We start from the raw sequence: 17,281 nt of genomic DNA, 5'->3' as shown, positions 1-17,281 counted from the left end.
ATTTGTTAGTCTCTAAGGTGCCACAAGTACTCTTCGTTCTTTTCACTTTTTTTTTTAAAAAACCTGGGGGACTTTTTAACCCTTTACAGGGCAAGCAAGTAGAGAACAGCTACCAAGATGAACTTTATAGCTAACTGTCTGGCTGGGTGTCCATAAAAGGAAGCTACACCCCACCCCTTCATTTATCACAGCCTGTAAGGTAAAATATTATCCCATTTTGTAGATGGGGAACTAAGGCAGAGAGAACTTAAATAACTTTCCCATGGGTCCCACAAGAAGCCTGTTGCAGAGCCAGGAATTGAGCCCAGATTTACCAAGTCCCACTTCACTGCCTTAATCATAAAACCATCACCTCTCTCTTTGCTCATAGTTACATTAGTCTCTGTGATGTACTTATTTTTTTCTTAACTTCCCATTACTTTTATGAAGGGAATCTTCCTGTCTAGCCCAGCTGTAAGTTCTAGGGTCCTTGGCTGACATGTGTTATGGAGGCAAGAGATTGAGGGGGGAGATGTGAACATTTGTGAGGCATCCAAACATTTTAAGTGCTTCCTTCTCACAGAAGCACCAGTCTCTTGTGTTGGTCATTAAGGAGTCTGTTGACATGCCTGGCAGAAAGGACGGAGCGGCTGTTCTTATTTTTATTCACTTTATAGGCACCTGCATTCGTTGCATATTAGAAAAGCAGTGATAGATTCATAAGGCCTAAATGACAGTTTGGGCTTATCAAAATGGATGTGTATTTTTCTTTTACTTCCATTGTAACTCCTGCAGTACAGTCCCTCCCACACTTGTGGCATTACAGTACACCTGAGCACAGTTACTGTGTGGACTGAGTGCTTTCACTAATACAGGAGGCTCATTCTTGCTATTGTTCGTGGTATCACTAATGGTCTTGAGTACAACACTCAATGCTTTAGGATTCAGAAATGAGTTACTAGAGACACACTGTGTCCTTCCTTATATAGTCTGGGGCATGATTGGTGTTGCTTCCAGCAGAGGAAAGGATGAGAACTTAATGGCAGCTTGCTTGTACAGTCCCTCTCTGATGTGGCAGTGTGCAGGTGTTGCTTTTGTCAACCTTTGCAGTTGTAAACCAGATTTGGGTGCACTCAGAATGAATTTGTGTGATGCGTGAAGAACATAAGGAGAGTTTGGATGTGGAGCATAGAGGGGCAGTAAACAAAGTAAGCATGGAAAGAGACAGAAGTAGGACAAGGAACTTGAACTCATAGATGTTAGGGGAGGTATCACTCCTGTACGTACTGTTTGTGAGAGGTGATGTGAAATTCTGCCTCCAAGAAGGAAGAAGGGGTGTAAGTATTTGAAGTGAGAAATTACTTGGAACAAATTTGGGAAGGTTACTAAGTTTCAGGTTTGGGGAGCAAGTGATGATGGGATTGTGTAGGGAAACTTGCTGCTGATCAAACAGAATGTAAGTGGAGAACTGAAGATACTTGAGAGAAGGGGTCTGAATGGAAGTGGAGGAATAATGAGTTGTGTAAAGTTCCGTATTGCAACACTGGCCAAATGTTCTTGGAAAATTTAAAAATGACTTTTGGTGGGGAGAAACAATCCAATTTTGTGTTTTGTTTCAAAATCTTTGTTAAGTCAAGAGCCACATGGCTAACATCAGGGTTTTTCCTCTGTTCCTTTTAAAATCTCATTTGTTGTCATACCCACCTGAGGTTTTCTTTTGCCTTTAGAAATAACTTCCTCTTGCAGCTTCTCTCTCAAAGTGAACTTCTTCAATAATAATAAAAGACTTGGCCAGTGGTTCTTGGATGGTTGTCTGGTCAACCGGGAGCCCACAAAGCTGCTCCTGCTCCAATGGGGAAGAGTCTTTCAGTCTTCATACACTGACATTTCCTACTAATTGGAGTCCAGTAGCAAACTTTTAGGATGTCTAGAGTTTTTTACCTAACTAAATAAAAAACTAGGCAACTCTTTGCCATTTGTGTGGCTGCTTTTGGTTGTTTTTATGGTTTAATTTAAATTGTTGTCAAATCTGTGAAGGATGCCAAAATTGAAGGAGTAACAAACAAGGATGGAACTCCTTTACAAACTAGTGGGACAGATTTTGAGCAGTGGGGGCTGCAGGTGACAGGTTTAGTATTAATACATATAAAGCCTCTATGCCCCTAAACAAGCAGTATAGCGCACACATAAAATGGGAGAGTGGAGAGGAAAGCAAGCTTTTTCACCCATTTTGTTAAAGCAAGTTAACTTTAATTTTTTCTGGTTACTGATGTCCTACATTTTATTCATATAACTAAGCACTATATTAGTTCTAGAGAAAGGTGGGATCCAAGGAGCAGCTCTGTCTTAAAAAATGGTCCCACTTTCTGAAAACTCCACTTGGACAAGGCAATTCTTGTAGCTCAATCTGAAACATAGAAGAGAGAAATTGCCCCTTGGCAAAGGCCAGCTGATCTTGTTGCAGAGCCTTGTGATGCTACCAGCCTGTGTTGCTCTTCCATGGAGCTGTTGTTTGAGAGGATGTGCTGTGAACTCTGCTTTTCTTTACTGATCTGGTGTGTTCTCTGCCTTTCTTCCAGGGTACCGTCTTTAGCCTGGATTCTGAAGAGGAGGAATACCATGCAATTGCAGAGGACAGCAATGACATCTACATCCTAACCAGCGAAAACTCTGGACAGGTGAGCCCCCCAGAGTCTCCCACAGTGACTACGTCTTGGCAGTCAGAGAGCCTGCCTGTCTCTTTGTCAGCTAGCCAGAGCTGGCACACGGAGAGCTTGCCGGTATCTCTTGGACCTGAGTCCTGGCAGCAGGTGGCTATGGATCCTGAAGAGGTAAAGAGCTTAGACAGCAATGGAGGTGGTGAAGAAAAGAGCGAAAATAACTCTTCCAACTCTGACATTGTTCACGTGGAGAAGGAGGAGATACCAGAGGGGATAGAGGAAGTAGCAGTGTCATCGGTGGCCCTGGAGTCTGAGGCTGCACAGGAGGGGTTCCTGGATTCCCCTTCTTTGCTGGAGATGAAGTCTCAAGCTGAGAGTGTGGCTGTTGAAAAAGCAATCCCTTCTGCACCTTTGCTTACAGAGGAAGAGGGAGAGGTGGCTGAGGAGCCTGTTGAACCAGAAATCCCCGTGTTGAGTAAACCTGTACAGAAACCAACCCCATCAGAAGAAAAGTCTGCCCCAGAACCTGAGAAAATACTGCCTCCAGAAGGGGAAATGAAAGTGGGGAAGGAGAGCCATTCGAAAGAAATGGAAGAGAAATCCCCAGCTGGAGAGGAGAAACCCATCCTGTTGCCAGAAGGCAAATCCATACTGCTGTATGGTGGGGCTGCTGCAGTCGCGATTCTGGCTGTGGCTGTGGGAGTAGCACTGGCCCTGAGAAAGAAGTAACGGGGCTCTCTTGCTGAGGAGGGGGGAGAACGTGGGATCCAAATTTTTTAGTTGCATTAACTAAAGGTTCAGCTGCCTGCTGTTAATTGGACATTTGTATAACTTAAACGGTGATGGGGTGAGGTTATTTGGTAAGGCTAAGGCTATGGACAATCATGTTTTTTAGTAGAATTGGAGTGGAGACTGTTTTTGTTTTTGTTTTTTTCCTGATTAAAGTACAGGGGTATTTTAAAAATATCAGTGTGCAAATTTCAGAACCGAGCACAAGTGCTGAGGAAAGGGGGTGCTTGTACACCGGAAACTGGAACAGAAAATTCCAGGGGCAGGAGAGGGCCGGTTGCTGCTAACCCCTGGAATTTTTAGCTTCCCTGACTGAGCTGTTGTTGCAGCTACCCTGTCTTGTCACTTCCCTTTGTGCCCCTTAGACTCTCTTAAAAACAAACATACAAAATAAACCAGCCACCTTAATCCTGTAGCATGAGGCTGGTCTCCCTTTTGTCTCAGCTTCCTCTCAGGTACTGCATTTCTCCTAACCTCCTAGGTTCCTTCTAAACCCTAGCTGGGAGAGTGCTCATACTATACCTCTTTTCTCACACCTATTTAGCCCCTTATGCTTCCTGAAGCCCCATCTTGTAAAGATGCTGCCTCTATATATCTGTTTTCTCTGAGTGCTCTGATGTTGGTGGGAGAGATGCACAGGCCTCCACCTCTGTGCTACGCGAGTGTGGAGGAGAGACACTACTGTTTGCTGGTCTGAGAGAACCTTTGGCTCCCTCTTGTGCATCCCACGTTACTGCCACAGATCAGTCACCAGAGAGCATGACTCTCATTTGGGTCACTGTGCCATTTTCATAAGGTCTTGATGCTAGTGCTTATTTAGTGGATAAAATATGACTACCCAGGATTTATAATGAAATTCAGAACACTGTGAGGCTGACATCACCTGTGAAATCAAAGGTTAAATGGTTGCTTTGTCCTTATCTTGGGCTGCAGTTCTATATTTTCTTGCATGAGTTAAGTACAGAGCGTATTTAGTCTTAACTCAGCCTTGGTTATGACAAACTGCCAGAATCCTTGATATTCAAAGTAACTGATGCTAGTAACTAAACCAAACAGCATTAAATATTTCCTTTGTTGTTTGCCTGTGGCTTCTGGCCCTAGGGTGAATGACGTTCTGGGAGCCAGCGTGGTGTAGTTTCCTAATGCAAGTTTTGCGCACTATGCAGAAATAATTGGTAAATGTTCCTAAATACTTTGCAGATTCAATAAATGATAATAAAGTTACTTTGGAAAAAAATTCTAGCCCCCTTCGTCACAACCTTTGTTCTTAAAATTTATAAGTGAAATCTTTAAGTTATTACCGTGTGCATTAGTTGGCCCAGATCAACCACGCGTATTCCTGTTTCATAGAGTGTGTGTGTATATGAATGCATGTGTGTACTGCAGCTTTATGGACATGGTCTTTGATTCCCTAGGTAAAACTGGTTTTCTTTCAGTGTATATGCTGGCTCGGGATAGATGGAGGTAGGTGAAAAGGAACTTGGGATAAAGTGAAAATGAAACCATAATGTACGATTTTTAAAGCATAAGACAACCTATTTTATTTCTGACTGTCTTACTTGCTGCCTAGGATATAATGGACCTGTCTTTTACTAATAATTGGGCTGAGAATAGTGTATTCCTTTTTGTCTTGAGCTTTTTATTTTCAAGTGAAATGAATTTGTATTTCTGTTCCTGTCCCTTCCCACCCCAAAATGCTGGCAGTTGACAAAACCCAGTAGTCCATGAATTTTGCACTCTAATCTTGAGCTAGGGTGGGTTTTGTAGATAGGTTTCTAGAGGTTTGAGCTGAGGGATTTTTTCTGAGGAACAGAGAATGGTGGGGAAAGGGTTATTAAAGCTGGTGCCCATTACTGTGGAAGGAACCTGCTTAGCTCAGGAATTTTGGGCTCTGTCGATCACATCCCTGTATATAAGCTGGGCTACTTTTACTCCATAAAAATTGTAGCAGGCTGGCCTTAGAAGTCTTTGTTGTAAAATTGAACTAGTTCTTTTCCCAGACACTTCTAGGTGCTCTGGTTGGGATCCTCATTGCTGTGCAGTGAGTGTGCAGTCTCGTCCTAGCAAGTATTGCCTCATGCTGCATAGATTTTTTTGCGAGGATGCAGTTACAATAGAGTGACACTGCTGTTTTCCTTGCCATAGCTTCCTTCTCTTACCTCCCTTCTCGAGAGCTCTCTGCTGTAGATATTTTATAGGAAGGACCCCACTATTACTCGTGTCAGAGACATGATACAATTTCCCGTTTAACTTCTATTTAACTTACTAAAATCAGAAGCATTTAAAATGATACGAGTCCAATAAGTAGAAACTACCCCAACCACAGTGGGGCTTTTGCTGTTCAATGTCTAGTTCTCCTCTGTGGAAGGTTCTTCTGTTACTTAACTTTATCCACACCCGTGTGGTAGGCCCCTTTACTAGTCTACAAAGAGCTGCTGCTGCCTCCTTCCCCTGCATGGTCCTTGCAGGCTGTTCTTATGGCTAGGGGCTGCTATCATCTCACTAGTGACCGTGAAATTTTGTCCCTAAGATAATATACTTTTATGCTTGGCAAATTTGAGACAGACAGGAGAGCCCCCCTCTCCTTAGTCTCAGAGTGGGTGCTAAAACTAGCCTCAGCTTTAGGTTAAGATTGGAGTACATTTCCCTGTGCATTCTGGATATTAGTATGCAAATTGTGAAATGCACTCTTCTCACCCCACCATAAAAGTTTCCTGTACTAGATACTCATACTGGGACTGGAGAAGAATAGTTTTTTACAGGCCCGGGGAGGAGAAATCATTTTCTACTAAGCTGAGATCAATAGGGATACAAGATTCAAGCATGTATTGTTAAATGGAAACACGTCTTCCATCACATTAACACAAACTCTTCCTACTGTGTACAACTGTTCACTGGTACTCTAGTCCCACACTGACAACAGTGGGAAAGGGAGAGGAAAAGGCAGTGGCAGCAGCAAATAAATCCTTGGTTAGGATTTTGTTGAATATTCCTCCCTCCCCATCAAGAAAATGCTCAGGGCTTTGACTGACTTCTACTTCAGTGGAAAAGCAGCCACAATCCCTGTTTTGGATTCGTTATTCCCTGATGATGATTCCCCTCATCAGTTCTTTCTAAGAAGTTACAGTTGGGAAAATATTCTCCTCCCACACTAGATTATACATTTGCTCATCTCCATGAGTTCCCACTAAGAATACTGACTCAAACCTTTTGGGTTTGAAGCAGTTGTAGCCAACCCTAGCTCTGGCCATTTGGTGGAAGTGATCCAATGAGGGGCAGATAAACTTAAAGAGTACAGTTTTATTGTCATGGGTTTGGAGGCCATGCTTTTGCTCTAAGGTTGACTGTGGATTAGGAAACAGGTAGACTTGCTCCCTCTCTTTTAAAGTATGTTAAGGCAATCCTGAACTGAAGGTGGTGCTGATGTGAAGTGTGCTGGCCATCTCTCCATGATAGAATGCTTACAGTTGGTAGAGGGGGAGACATTATCTACATCATTCATTGTAGTGTTACTTTTGTACTGTCATTCACATTAGTATTACTTGCCCTCACCCGCTTTTCCAAAACTAAGTGCCTCAGTGGGTTTGACCTTAATGAATTTTCTACCTTGAACCCTTTCTTGCATCTCTCTACATTTTGTCTGCTGCACATCCGTCATAAAACTACCAAGCATTTAGTATTTTTTAGCTGTAGCTGTAGACTGCTTTACAAACCGTTTCTCCCTCTGTAAAAAGGGGGACACAACCAGATACTCTAAGCCTAGAGGAAAGGATGGGGCCTTGGTCACCCTAAGTCAGATTCAGAGGTGGGATAGAACATATAGCATCCTGTTTCTCTGTCCACTGGACTGTGTTGCTTACAACAGCAGCAGCTATTCTCAAATTGCTCAGGCTGCCTGTAGTAAGCACAACATGGCCAGAAACTACTTTTGAAAGCTACCTTTGTGTTTGGTATTTAAAAAAAAAAACCCACCACAAAACCCCACTCTCCTGAGACAGCTGTGCTGCCAAAACAAGTATAGACATGGCTTTCAGAACTCTTCATTCTAAGGATGAAATCTCACAGGCCTCTCCATCTGAAATATATGCAGATGAATTATTCCTTTGTCTGATTCTGTGTACATTCCCTTATCCAGTAGGTTACAGGGGAGAAATTCTGTATTCTACAGTAGACTGTGGTGATATGTGAAACCGAAAATAAAACTGCATTTCTTTCCCCAGCAGGAAGCTGGGAGAGCAGTAGAAGCGGTGTATGGTTTTAATAAATTGGTTAATTTTAGCACTGAGAGGCAAGTGACATTACTTTGAGCCTGGCTGTAGTTTTGCTTGAGAGCTCAGCGAAGGCAGTTCCAAATCAGAGAGAGCGCATTCTAAACTACGACCAGTTCGCTGTGGGACAGGTATTTCACAGGGCTAATGATTGCAGGTACAGCAGCTATTGAAAGTACCATGTTGGAGTAGGGAGTATCTGAGTCATATGCAGTTGTTCCCGGGTTGGGATAATCACATTTGCCAAGGTTAAACTAGAGCCAGGTTAGTAGCTATTTAGCTGGAAAATCAAAACCACGCACCGTAGAGCTATCACCTATGTCTAAGGCAACTGAACACTTGATATAGTCCATGTTCATTGCTTTGCTTTTTAAAGGGTTTTCTATCATTTTAATTTAGCCTTTCTCCTATTTACAGTTGACCCTCCTTAGATCCCCTAGGCAGACTGCAGCTAATATCCATTTGTTCCCTTGTGGCTAGTGGCCTGAAGGCATGCTGTAGAAGGGAGCTTTGATGCCTAGTTAAAATCTGCATCAAAAGCAGCTTCTGATTTCCTTGCTCTAGCTGCTGAAAAAGTGAATTGTCTGACCCAAGACTGACTTGGGCAGAGCAGGTGCAATCATTGTTATGCAGCTGTGGATCTCTCCCATACTCCTGGTTTTCTGACTAAACCGTAGTAAGCCCTCTTCTTCTTTGAACAGTACAAGGCTCAAGATCCACTCAGACTAAGAGAGCCCCTTGGTTTGTTATACAAGCAGCAGCATTTAATGGTGTTCTTACAGGCTTCCTCTATGCTTCCATTCCGGTAGGTTCTCAGAAATGCAGTCAGCTGACTTGCAGAAAATGCCTTCACATCTTCCAGCAACCTTTTTTTTTAGTGTTTCTTTTAACGAGCAAGTGCAGCACCTGGGGGTGGGAGGTAATAACCAAATGGCACAAGAGGCTTCAGACAGTTTAATTAAAATATTATTTCCACAGTGTTAAAGTTCTCTCCAGCTCCAAAGCTCTATAAGTGAAATGTTATGTACATTTTTTTCCTTCCCCAAATGGGACACTGCTGTAAGACCATGACCCCAGCTTGCACTTTAATAAATGGTACAGTTTTCAAAAACAATGTGTGGACCTCTTCTTATGCTAGTTCCCTTCTGTCATCCTGTGTGCACCACCCCAAAGGCATTCCCGTAATCCAAATCCTCTCCCTTGGGCTGAGAGCATGCTGTTTAACTGAGGTAATGGTGCAGTCTGGTGTAGACAACCCCTTGGATTGCTTGCTCTTGCTAGGTGCTCAGCAAAATCCAGCTAGCCACATTCTCCCACCACCCTTTCAGCTCCAGTAAATGAAAAGGCTCATATTTCCCCTTGTTGTCTGCTATCCCTCTAAAAAGGAATCACTTTATAAAATTCAACAGAAACCTTAGGAAAAATTGATAAACTTCCAAGGACAATGGAATGCAGGAGACTGAATTCAGGTTTTTTTTTTAAGCACTTTCTTGCACACCCAGTTTGAAAATGGATAACAGCTGCACTGACAATTTTATTAAGTATAAAATATTTACAGATAATATAAGAAACAGCAACTCAGAGTTTAGTTTACATAAACTGTCAAGTTGAGACTGTGCATTCCTGGTAGGCCCACCAGCAGAGGCTCTAGGCATGAGTTAAAGATGATCAAGGTTGCCAGCCTCTTAGTCATTGACTACATGGAAGGACCTATTGAGTGGAAATTAAAGCTAGTGTGTGTCATGCTCAAGTATGACCAGATGAATGTTAATTCTGTTGCTTTTCTATAACTTTGCACATCTAAATCAGACACCATCCAGAGGCTCAAAAGACCCTGCCTCCCCTATTGATGTGCCTAGGGAAAAAACCCTGAGCGTATAGTTTACTCAAGAATTAGCTTGTATTTCCAAAGGTATGTCTTCATTAAAGGCACACCACTAAGTGTTAGGTGGTTGTCTCAACCCAGGCTGGCTAGCTAGCACACAGCATAGGGGTGAAATCCATTGCCCTAACGGCTACTGCTCAGAGAGGTGGATTACCTATCATGATGGGGGTGCGGAGAAATGCTTGTCCTTGTGAGAACAGGCCATACTACACTAGCATAGCTTTTCTAGGATAGCGTGCACAGTAGAGACGTTAACCTAACCTCTGCTTTTACTCGGTAACCCACCCGTTTTGTAGTGAGGCTAAATCCCTTGCAGTTGATTAGGACAGCATCTGAGGACCGTGCTCGGATAGACTAGAAGGGTTTGGCTTACTGCAGCACAAAAGAACAATAGGCCTTGCCTCCAGCAGACCTAGCACCATAGACATAAGAGCACAGCTTTGAAGTATAGGTATGCTGTGTGGCTGCTCACACCTGGGTTAACCCTGCAGGGAAGACCTACCCTAACAGGCTCACTGCCAACAGATCCTATCCCCAGTGCATGGGATAATGACCTAAAGTTTCAGTAAACACACCTGAGTGCACTGCCAACTGGCACTTCCTCCTAAGTCTTGGTGCTGGTGAAGACCTGTATGTCCCATTCAATATTTGGTAAAAGAAAGTAACAGGCAAGCAATAGTCCTACATGTCTCTGCTGAACAATCGCACAGCTTGAACAGTTCTCCTGTGTTGATCTCTGAAAAACCTAAAACATAACTAAGGGGTTGTGCTTCCCCCTTCATAGCGGAATTGCAAAAGAATTTAAACAAGGAAAAAAAGCAAAGTTTTAACGTTTAAAGTAAATACTCAAGAAGCAATCTTCTCCACAGACGTCAACAGCACTGGCTCCGCTCTCATCCAACTCTAAAGGGGACACAGAACAGGGGTTAGCAAAGGCAGCAAGACCGTATACATATTCTTAGTGAAATCCCTGTTATTCTTCTCTAAGGGAGAGCCTGACTCAGTCACAAATTCATCATCACAAGAATGGAGAGATTTTAAAAAGGAGCTACTGGAGAGGAATTTGCCCCTCAACCTGCTGTTTTTAATGACCACCACCCCATTTCTGTGTTCATAGCAACATACCTTGTGGCCCTTCTGGGAAATTGGTGCTATTTATGACTCCACCTGCCAGATTTCTGTCATTCTAAGGCCTGATCTACATGCAAAAGTTTTGCCAGCATAATCAACAAAATTATGAGTGACAAAAAAGTCAGCCCTACTGACACACAGTTGTGCTAGTGAGAAGCTCTAGCGCAGAGGCAGCTATACTGGCCCCAAAAAAGTCCTTTTGCTGGTATAGCTTATTTCATTTGGGGAACTGGTATAAGCTGCACGGGCTACAGTTCTGTTACCAATATGAGCTGGGTCTATATTAGAAAGAGTCTGCTGGTATAGCTACACATTCTAGTGCAGGCAAGACTTAAGTGTCAGCCAGGGAGCTAAAGGGCTGGTTCTCATGGCAGGAGCCCCACCCAGACACCTTCTCTTCTTCCCATCTAAATCTTGGGGATTGGCAATACACACCTGTGGATCTGTTTCTGCAGTATTAACCTGTAGGGAACTGGTTCTGTTGCATACTCTAGCAATAAGCTGCCCCAAGCACTGCATTAAAGTTTGAGTCACCTGAGAAGTGTCACTCTCATTTGGCCTTGTGCCACCACTCAAGACAGGTAGGCACTGGTAACCCACTAACACACCTGCCAGTCAGTTTTCAGACACAATTATTGTAGCCAACAGAGTCTAAAAGCTAAAACAACTATGGTCCAAATCCTGACCCCACTGCACAGCCTGAGGAGCTGTTCTGGAGCCACTGCACTATGTCCCATAGCTCATGTGCCCTCCCTGTGTTTGTGCAGGAGGAGAGAGAAGAGCTTGTGGATCTGAATAATTCCAGAAACGCTATACCTGCAGACTAGGATGCAGCTCAGCTCTACAATGCAGACGGTACTGACCACCTCCCAAGGATCCTGCCATGCACACCTCCATCCCCTTCTGCAGTGGAATGAAACTGCACCCTTTGCTCTCAGGTGCTTCCATGTCTAAAGGCTAGGGGGGCAAGTTTGCCCGTGTCAATGCACCATCACTGCCAAGGTTTCAAATTCCCAGTGGTACACTATGGGCAAAGTAGTTATTTTACAAAGACAGTTCCTTATTTATCAGAGTCCAGCTGCCTCCTCAGTAACAGCTTGGTTTAGCGCTCACTTTCTATGTCTCCGGCTTTGAAAACACCACCTCATCAGGACACTTTCAACTACAAATATTGGCTCACTGTCACTCCAACTGTGTGTTAGCTCCACAGACAGAAAAGAAAAATGGTGTCACTGTTTAAACATTTCCCCATCCTCTCCTTGCTGTAGCTGATCCTGTGGCACTAAAATTACTTTTACGTGGGAAACAGAGAGAGAAGGGGAACCCAGCAGGACAGAAATGGGTGCAGAGACGAGTGGAACATGATCAGAATAGGGGCTTAGTCTGGGAAACTACCTTCCTTGCTCTGGAGGAACTGATCACTCCTGGGCCCATCCATGCCACTCCCAGGAGAAGCTGCTGTGAGAACATGTGACTTACTATTCACACTTCCCCTTGCCTACAGGCACAGAGCTAGTGGACACACTGTGCTGGTGGAGGTCAACCTTTGGATTTGAACTCAGGTGAGCAAGTGGGTGGAGCTGCAAGTTTCTCACACAGCTCCCCCCGCAACTCCCCTTGGCCAGACTCATCCCCCAACAGTATCAGTACCTAAGCAGACTGGGACTCCAGCTCCTGCAGCAAAGCCTTAAGCGGCTAAGTAGAGACCATTGATTCTATAGGAATATAGATAGCAATTAGAGATGGAGGGAGCTCTGCTAGATCACATACAATCGCAGTCCCATCCCCAGCCAGGATTATTCCCTAAACTGCTTTGTCCAGAGCTGAGTTAGCAGGCTTCTGCCACTTTTCTTGGGAGACTCCCACAGCTTAGGTGACAGTTTGATGATTCTTACTTGTTATCCCAGGTTAACAATGTAATTGTGGAGGTTCTGGTTGATGTAATTCACAGTGGTGTTAAAGACACGGTGTAGAAGGGATGGCATTTTGTTTGCTACTGTTCTGGCTAAAACCATCGCTAGCACCAACATGGCTTTCTCCTGCTCCATTTCCAAAGGTATGGTTCTTACAAGCCCCTCCACTGTATTAGACAGACGTCTCATTATCTCCTGAACAGAGGGGAAAGAAAAATTACAGTAAATAAAATATCCCACTACGGCCTGTAAGAGTGACAAAACTTTCACCCACCTAACTGCCCCAAAACACTGCTACAATCCCTTCAATGCAGAAGCACACATGGACTCATACTGGGTGGCATTTCACACCTTGAGTGGCTTTTACGCAATGGGGGTCACCGTCATGAACTGCAGGATTTACACAGAACAGAAGTTACATATAGTGCTGGTAAATTTAAATCTATCTTTACAAACATGAAGTGAGATGTGGTCCCTGCCCTGAAGAGCGTACATACACATTGCCAGATCCTGAAAGGTGCTGGGTGCCCTCCCACTGGCCTGGGCCCTAGATTAGACAAGGCAAAGACCTAGGACAACAGAGCGGGTGGTGGAGGGTACTGATGAGAAATTAATCCAGACGCTGCTCTGGATCACTGAAAAATACATATATCCCCAGCAACACAATCTAGATCAAGGCGCGGCCCCCCGCAGCCACTGGGAGCTGGGGGGCTGTGCCTGCGGACGGTCAACTTCAGCAAAATGTCTTGCAGCCTGCAATCAGATTACCCTGATGGGCTGCATGCGGCCTGCAGGTTGCCCACCACTGATCTAGATGCTGTACAAACTAAGATGCGTAACTACTTTGACTAAGCAATGCACAAAAAACTTAACTAGTCCCAAGCAAAAAAGGTGCATGTCACTGCCTCCTACATTGCTGGAGTTTAAAAGTTTTATACCAAGGTCATAAATTGGAGGCCTAACAAGGTCTTGAGCACTCACAGCTGCCACTGAAGGTCTGTGGGAAATGCGGCTACTCAGAGTCTTTCTGGATCAGACTATTAGAGTTTATACAACAAAGGGTTTTATTATATGAATAGACAGATTGTTTAAAATAATCCAGCATTGTCTACCACACCCCAGTTGCTGAGAGTTTGACTCTGGAGCATAATAGATCACACACTGCATTTGCCTGTAACTTGCACAGAGGAGATGCTTGGGAAACATACCATTCTGGGCAAGGGTGGATGAGCGCCAAAAGGCCACTTATCTGAAGATAACGGAGAGCTCCAAGGAGGTGAACAAAACTGACTAACAGATCTAGATCTGGGTCCTTCTGAGAGGAAGGATGGTTTATGGCTAAAGCACAGGAGTGGAGTTGGAAGAGCTGGAAGAGTTCCTTCCTCTCAGGGTTTTCTGCAACTCCCAACACTGTAGTATCTCAGGGTTGCTGAGTTTCTGCAACTGATAGTATTACATAAGCACCAGAGTGCTGAGCTGTGTACATGAAACAGCTGAGGGTTTTACAGTCTTAACAAATGCACAAGGTTCAGTGTTAGCTAAGTCACTTAGGGCACATCTACACCACAAAAGGCAAACTAAACCAAAAAAACCCCAAACACACAGCAGCGAGTCTCAGAGCCCTGATCTTCAGGCTAAAATGGCAGTGGAGTGGAGATGTTCCTGCTCAGGCTGGAGCCCAAGCTCTGAAACCTGATGATGGGTGTGGCTCTCAGAGCCTGAACTCCAGCCCAAGTGGGAATGTCTACGCTGCTATTTTTAGCTCTACAGCGTGAGCCCCAGACAGTTGACTCAGACTCTGAGACTTGCTGCTGTGGGATTTTTTGCAGTGCAGTTGGGGCCTGATTTTCAGGAGGTGCTGAGTCCTTGCAACTCCCACTGACTTTAGTGGCCACAGAGCGCTAAGCACATCTGAAAGTCAGGCCCTTTGTGCTTTAGCTTCCCCACTGCAAGATGGGGATGTCAACACTCCTGGACCTACCTCTCAAGATGTTGTGAAGCTGCTGTAATATTTTCTGGAATCTTTACATGGAAGGTACATGCAAAGGATGGATTCTTGAACTGGTCATACCGAAAGTAACAAACTACCTAAAACAACAATCCAGGCAACTCTCCGTTCTTGCTGATCACATCCAGAGATATCTGTTACATTTTCATCCTTCTTTAGTTATTGAAAATCAGCTGAATTCCTCACTTACCTCTTTGGACAGATTCTCATTCACAAATTGCTGCACTAGATCATTTACTACTCTCGGTTGGATCTCCCTAGCCACTTGGTCCCCAATCTCAGCAAGCTGAGCTCCAATGAGCCGGAAAATGTCCTCATCAACCACAGAATCTAATTCCAGAAAAACACAGAGATGGTTTTAAACAGGATTTTGTTCACATACAGACATGACCAAATCTAGGCCCAGTGCAGGTGTACAACAGGCTCAAGTACCCCAAAGGCGCTCTCGCGGTCATTTGCGCACAGCACCTCTCCCCACAAAGCGTTAGAAACTACTACATGCCCCAGGGATCATGCCATTCATCACTGACATGCAGCCACCTCTGAGGTGGAACACGATAGCCCTGAATAGAGAGCTGAATGTCCAGCAGCACTACGTAACAGCTCAGGAGAAATATTATCTCACCCAAATGATACTGCAGGGGGAATTTAAAATATAGCTACTGAAATGAAATTTGGCCAGCTCACTGTAGTAACACCCTCATCCTGGAGGAAAAGAAAGAATCTTTCTTTTCTTTTCACGTGATCTTTCACAACCATGGTCAGGACCTCTTACATCTCATCTAGACTACAACATCTCTATGAGCAGAGCCACCTCTGACACCATGCTGGGGCCATTAGTTCAATACTGATTTGGAGGGCAGAGTGCCACCTACTATAAACATCAGATTTATCTGAGCGATCACCCATCCAAGAGATAAGCAGGCCCAGCCCTGCTTAGCCTATGAGACTGGATGAGATCACAGCCCAAGGTGGTATAGCAATGCCCCTGGGGGCACTACCCTGTAGACAAGAGTCAGTACTATTCCTATGTCATGAGCCGTCTTTGGATACTGTTTCCTCTTCACACAGGCAAAGCAAAATGTGGTGAATTTCAGCCCAAATAGCAGAGAGACGAGTTGTTCGTAAAGTCCCAGTTCTAAACTAGCTAACAGGTGCCAAGTACCCAAACACTTTTTAAAACTCAAGGCCTAAAAAGGAGACTGGGGTTTGGGGCTCCATTATGGCAAACTGCAAGTGCGTGGGAGAAAAGGCATCTAGGTACTATGGAGAAGAGTGCTCCAGAAATACCTAGACAGGTAAGATAAGGTGCTAAGCATCAGCTGTACCATGTGACCTGAGAAAGCCCAATACGTTAACATCCAGAGCTACAGCACAGCAATACTCCGCAGAGAAAATACTCCCTGTACCATTCCGCTACAGAAGAGATCAGCTTCAGAACAGTGGGATAAGGGGAAGAGGAGAGCACTTACCTGGCTCACCATTCGAAAACCGGCCACTCCGATTCCCATCTGTCTGAAGCTCCCCATCATCAAACTCATCAGAGAGAAAGTTTTTTGGTGGGGAAACCATCACCTGGCTTCTCAGAGAATCCAGCTCTTCTCTGAAATCACAGTTGTGACAGTTCTGCAGAAAGGAATACACGAGGATGCGCTCCACCTGTACATCGCCACGCAGACCCTAAAAATATGCACCAATAAGACATCATGAATCTGACAGCCAACAAGACACTCCTGCCTGAGAGGACTGTTTTCCACCACTGTCTCTCTGTTGTGAACCTCCTCCAGGAGCCTGAAATAATGTTAACCGAAGAGACTGTATAGTTGCATGACTGCATTCTGATTGTTATGGCTTTGTTTATGTGTAGGACCTACAGAAAGTGCTGCATGATTTTTGTTTTTACTAATCCATTGATGGAAGGATTAATTTAAGATTCTCCATGTATTTCAAGCTGGAGTTTAAAACTACCATTTAAAAACATGTACCTACACAAACTCAGACCATAAACCTGTTACCTTGAATTTGGGAATTGATTATTCTATTTCCTGTTATAAACATAAGCAACGGATGCCCATTTACTATTTAAAAACAAGCAATGTGAGATATTAACCAGGGGGGCGTTCTCACACCAAAAAAATACAGACTCTTCAAAAGTTAAGAGCATCATCTTTCATCTCACTGTTTGACTGGGACCCAGACAAGGTCAATAATGAAAGGTGTGACAAGATTATGACTATCAATAGATGGCTTAGGCAGTGGTGCTATAAGGAGGGCTTTGGGATGTATGGCCATTGGGAGGCATTCATGGATAGAGGACAGTTCTCTCGGGATGGACTTCATCTGAGTAGGGAAGGAAATAGACTTCTAGGATGGAGGCTGGCACAACTGATTAAGAGAGCTTTAAACTAGGAATTTGGGGGAGATGGTTGGGAGATGTCCAGGTAATCTCCACGCCAGAATTTAGCATAGAGTGGAAAGAAAATGAAGTAAGAGTGGATACAGCTGTAGGTAGGAGGAAGGGCAGTGTAGATACAAGTCTAATAGGTTATACTGGTAGTAAAATAACCGTGCCTAATAGGGTACAGAATGTGAGTGAGGCCAAACAGCAAAAATTAAGATGTTTGTACACTAATGCAAGGAGCCTAGGT

At 44.2% G+C, this 17,281-nt stretch overlaps 2 protein-coding genes across 14 annotated transcripts in view; one reads left to right on the top strand and one right to left on the bottom strand.

Annotated features, from left to right (window-relative positions):
* BCL2L13 (BCL2 like 13) overlaps nt 1-3,663 on the top strand; it is an 80,350-nt gene extending 76,687 nt beyond the window's left edge. For all 7 annotated transcript variants that reach the window (XM_073319857.2, XM_073319806.2, XM_073319847.1 and 4 more), the window contains one exon: nt 2,559-3,663. In XM_073319857.2, the coding sequence (XP_073175958.1) occupies nt 2,559-3,368 (810 nt within the window). In that variant the 3' untranslated portion in view covers nt 3,369-3,663. The remainder of the gene's footprint in view (nt 1-2,558) is intronic.
* Nucleotides 1-17,281, bottom strand: part of BID (BH3 interacting domain death agonist) — a 536,402-nt gene that overhangs the window by 484,458 nt on the left and 34,663 nt on the right. For 6 of the 7 annotated variants that reach the window (XM_073319915.2, XM_073319890.1, XM_073319908.1 and 3 more), the window contains 4 exons: nt 16,106-16,313; nt 14,824-14,963; nt 12,608-12,820; nt 9,199-10,484 (listed from right to left, as the gene is read on the bottom strand). In XM_073319915.2, the coding sequence (XP_073176016.1) occupies nt 12,611-12,820; nt 14,824-14,963; nt 16,106-16,313 (558 nt within the window). In that variant the 3' untranslated portion in view covers nt 9,199-10,484; nt 12,608-12,610. Of the gene's footprint in view, nt 1-9,198; nt 10,485-12,607; nt 12,821-14,823; nt 14,964-16,105; nt 16,314-17,281 lie in introns of those variants that run through there. The other variant, XM_078849823.1, reaches the window with a different exon arrangement.

The sequence above is a fragment of the Lepidochelys kempii genome, chromosome 1, assembly GCF_965140285.1.
Source record: "Lepidochelys kempii isolate rLepKem1 chromosome 1, rLepKem1.hap1, whole genome shotgun sequence".
NCBI lineage: Eukaryota > Metazoa > Chordata > Testudines > Cheloniidae > Lepidochelys > Lepidochelys kempii.
This window is presented reverse-complemented; position numbering and strand designations above follow the sequence as displayed.